The following is a 3,411-nucleotide window of genomic DNA, read 5'->3' as shown; positions in this document are numbered from 1 at the left end:
GTAAACCAGATCACTGTGATGTAGACATTTCCAGAGAGCCAGACCACACGGCCTGAGGAGGAAGAGCGCATGGGTAGAAAAATGTGGCTTGTTTAGAACAAAATTCCATATCTAATGAAAAACAGTCACACAACGTACCAAGACTGTGTCTGAGCACAGTTGCAAGCTAATTTGACTCATGAAGGAAAGTTCCAATTAACTTCCCAGTGTTGGTATGTGTACTCTTAGCAAAGTCGTAAAGAGTGCTTCCTGTAATCGCGAACTGATCACCTAGTTTACGCAAAAACGGGGTGGGTCGGTTCTAACGGACGAAAAGCAGCACAATCGAGCTCAAGTAACCAGTTGAGCAAGATGTTTCCTCAAACATTCTGACGAGCTGTGTCAAAGTATTTTGACATGGCTCTATTTTGAACTCTGACTCGCCTGCTTTACTCACTGTTGCTTCCTTTTTTACGCCTCGAGAGGATGAGGTGGCACATGTCTTATAAAAGCTGCCCCTGTGACACACACACACAAATTTAGATAAAATATAGAAATATGCAGGCAGAGGAGTTCAGAAAACCAGTAAAGTGATTTAATGTTAAATAAACCAGAAAAGTGACAGTGAAAAGCTGTATTTACTTTCATTGAGGAAAAAAAAAGTCATAACACACTTAAGATGTGTAACCGGACGCATTATGTTACACTATAATAATAATAATAATACTCTTCTTTCAGATATATGGTCCGTTGTGCAACATTTAGAGAGGATTTATTGGCAAAAATTGAAAATACTTCACATAAGTCGAGAGTCTGGCTTGACTGAGGCAACCGTCTTGAAAGTAAAAATGTGACATACCCCTAACACACAGGCGTCAAACTCAAGGCCCCTGGGCCACATCTGGCCTGTGAGATAATGATAGGTCTTTGCTGCTTTCCCCCTCTCCGCTGACTAACTGACGAGGACCACGCTTATCACGAGATCTCCCAGTAAAAAGAATAAAACCAATTGAATACGGACCTGGAAAAAACACAGAACCCCCCCCCCCCCTCTGGTTCCGGCTCTGTGTTTTCCAAGTTTTGGCTCCCTCTCTTTCTAGCCTTATACGTCTAGTAAAAAAAAAAAAAAAAGATTGAGTGGAGCAAATAATTGGCTAAGATGCATGTGACTACAGGCCTGTTTGGCCCCCTCTGTAATTGAGTTTGACACGTATGTGGCATTCTGAAATGGAAGTCTGTGAAAACAAAGAAGAAATTGCCCACAAAACCTACACAAACAAACCAACAATGAAGGAGGGAAGGTTGGGAATTCTGAAGTAGTGTTTACACGTGTTCTGGCACACAAAGGTCCCTGATGTGTTTGGGAAAAAGAGGACTTGGTAAAGATGTCAGGAAATAAATCACCAACACTTACACAACGGACCTTTAAAAGAGGAGAAAACTGGGACTGATTGTTAACTACGAACAACAGCTGGTGATAACTTTAGTGGTTGGTTATGAAATAGATCCATGCATTATCTGTAAAACCATATTTAATGTTATGGCTGATGCTTTTACAGTCTCCTTAGTGTGATAACATCTTATAGATGACTTCCAAGAGCATGAGTTCTTCTGACTCGAGTCACTTGTTTAACTTCATTTCTTTTGGGGGAAAAAAATGGACATTTGTTCTTTGTAACGCGTGGCAGTCTCCTTCACTGTAACCCTTTATATTCTGACTTGAAAGTCAAAGTCGTGTTACTTTTGTATAAAAAGAGGTTGTCCCAGCTACACAACCTGCTCTCACACACACACAGACACGTGGTGTTGCAACAGACCCACGTGTGTAGACAGATAACGTGTGTGCTTTTTTAGAAGATGACAGTTTGTGGCAGCTTGTGTGAAACACTCATGACAGGTGGCACTCTGGTTATTTTAATAAATAATTATATATATTTTTTTATTTTTTTTTACTGAAATTGCGATACGATTCCCGATATATGGTAATTTTTTTTACATAATTATCCCCATGTTCATTAAATGATTACTGTGCAGATCTGTGAGAGATAACGACGTTTTCTTTCTTTGGGACAATATTTCATCTGAAACGGACATTTTGACCACATTTGAAATTTTCAGTATTGCGATATATATATCTATATATATCTATAGATATATATATCTATATATCTATATATCTATAGATATATAGATATATCTATCTATAGATATATCTATAGATATGTATGTATTTATTTATTTTTTAATTATTATTTGTTAATTAATTGTTCATCCCAAACGCTGATCCACGGCCAGCAGCTGATGCAACAGCCTGACATCATTACAGCGCGCACACACACACACACACACGTATAGGAGAGTTAAAGATACACGTGTAATGTCCGGCACCAACTCCCACGTCTTAATTTCGCTCCACGTGCCTTGAAACAACTTTAAACTACCGAGTTGGAGTGAGTTGGAGTAAGTTATAGGGTAAAGTTGTTAAAGGGTAAAAGTGTGAGTTAAGTCACACAGTGAATGTCATTGTGATCATTTACAGTCTGGACAGGTGAGGGGAAAAGAGCGCGCGGGTCTCACTCACCTGATGAGGTCCAGGAAAGAGTCTATCACGTCTTTAGGAGCGGGCATGTCATCGGACAGACCCTGAACCTTTGGCTTCCCCTGTGCCACCGAGCCGGGGTTCACGATGAACGCCATCACGACGCCGATGGACGAGGCGATCAACGTGGTGACCAGGAAGAAGAGCATGGCCCAGCCGCCGAGCTTGCCCAGGGCTTTGGGGTCGATGCTGGCGGCGCCGGACACCAGACTGCACACGACCAGCGGGATTATGATCATCTTCAGTAGCCGGATGAGGACCTCGCCGGGGAAGCCCACGTAGATGATCTGGGTCCTGGTCAGCGTGGCATTACGCACGCTGAGGCCGATGAAAACGCCGATGATGACCCCGGCCACAGTGAGGATCACCAGCAGGTTGTTCATCACTATCCTCTTCACCCGCTGGGACAGCGGCTCCGGGCTGCGGGTCTTCGGGTTGCTCAAGCCGTTGGCGAGCGCCTCGCCGTTGGACGCCTTCGCCTCCTCCTCCATCATGTCAATCTTCTCAGCCATCGTGCGCGCACGCAGTTCAACTTAAACTGGCAAAAAAAACAACAACAACTACGAAAAGCTTAAATGACAACAAAAAAAAAACACGACACAAAGGCGGGAGTGACTGTTACGCGTCCTGAGCAGACGACACCACACAACTAATCTGCTGCTCTGCTCGTTATCTACCAACTGTTCTGGCAGCTGTAACTCCTCCCTGCTGTGACGCAGGAGCTGGGCGGATGTAAAAGTCAAGTCTTGGGAGAATGAACTAATCACATGTTCCATTACATGCGTGAAGACGCAATACAAGACAGAGTTGCGCATGGCGCCTGCTCCATGTGT

The 3,411-nt window shown here is 43.4% G+C and overlaps 1 protein-coding gene across 1 annotated transcript in view; it reads right to left on the bottom strand.

Moving 5' to 3' along the window:
* Positions 1–3,168, bottom strand: part of slc1a5 (solute carrier family 1 member 5) — an 11,545-nt gene extending 8,377 nt beyond the window's left edge. Inside the window, exon 1 of the mRNA XM_083886743.1 lies at positions 2,561–3,168. Coding sequence (XP_083742869.1) covers positions 2,561–3,090 — 530 coding nt within the window. The 5' untranslated portion in view covers positions 3,091–3,168. The remainder of the gene's footprint in view (positions 1–2,560) is intronic.
* Positions 3,169–3,411: the final 243 nt, after the last annotated feature.

The sequence above is a fragment of the Microchirus variegatus genome (genome assembly GCF_963457635.1).
Source record: "Microchirus variegatus genome assembly, chromosome: 3".
Classification (NCBI taxonomy): domain Eukaryota; kingdom Metazoa; phylum Chordata; class Actinopteri; order Pleuronectiformes; family Soleidae; genus Microchirus; species Microchirus variegatus.
The sequence above is the reverse complement of the archived record's forward strand: the minus strand, read 5'-3'. Positions and strand labels throughout refer to the sequence as shown.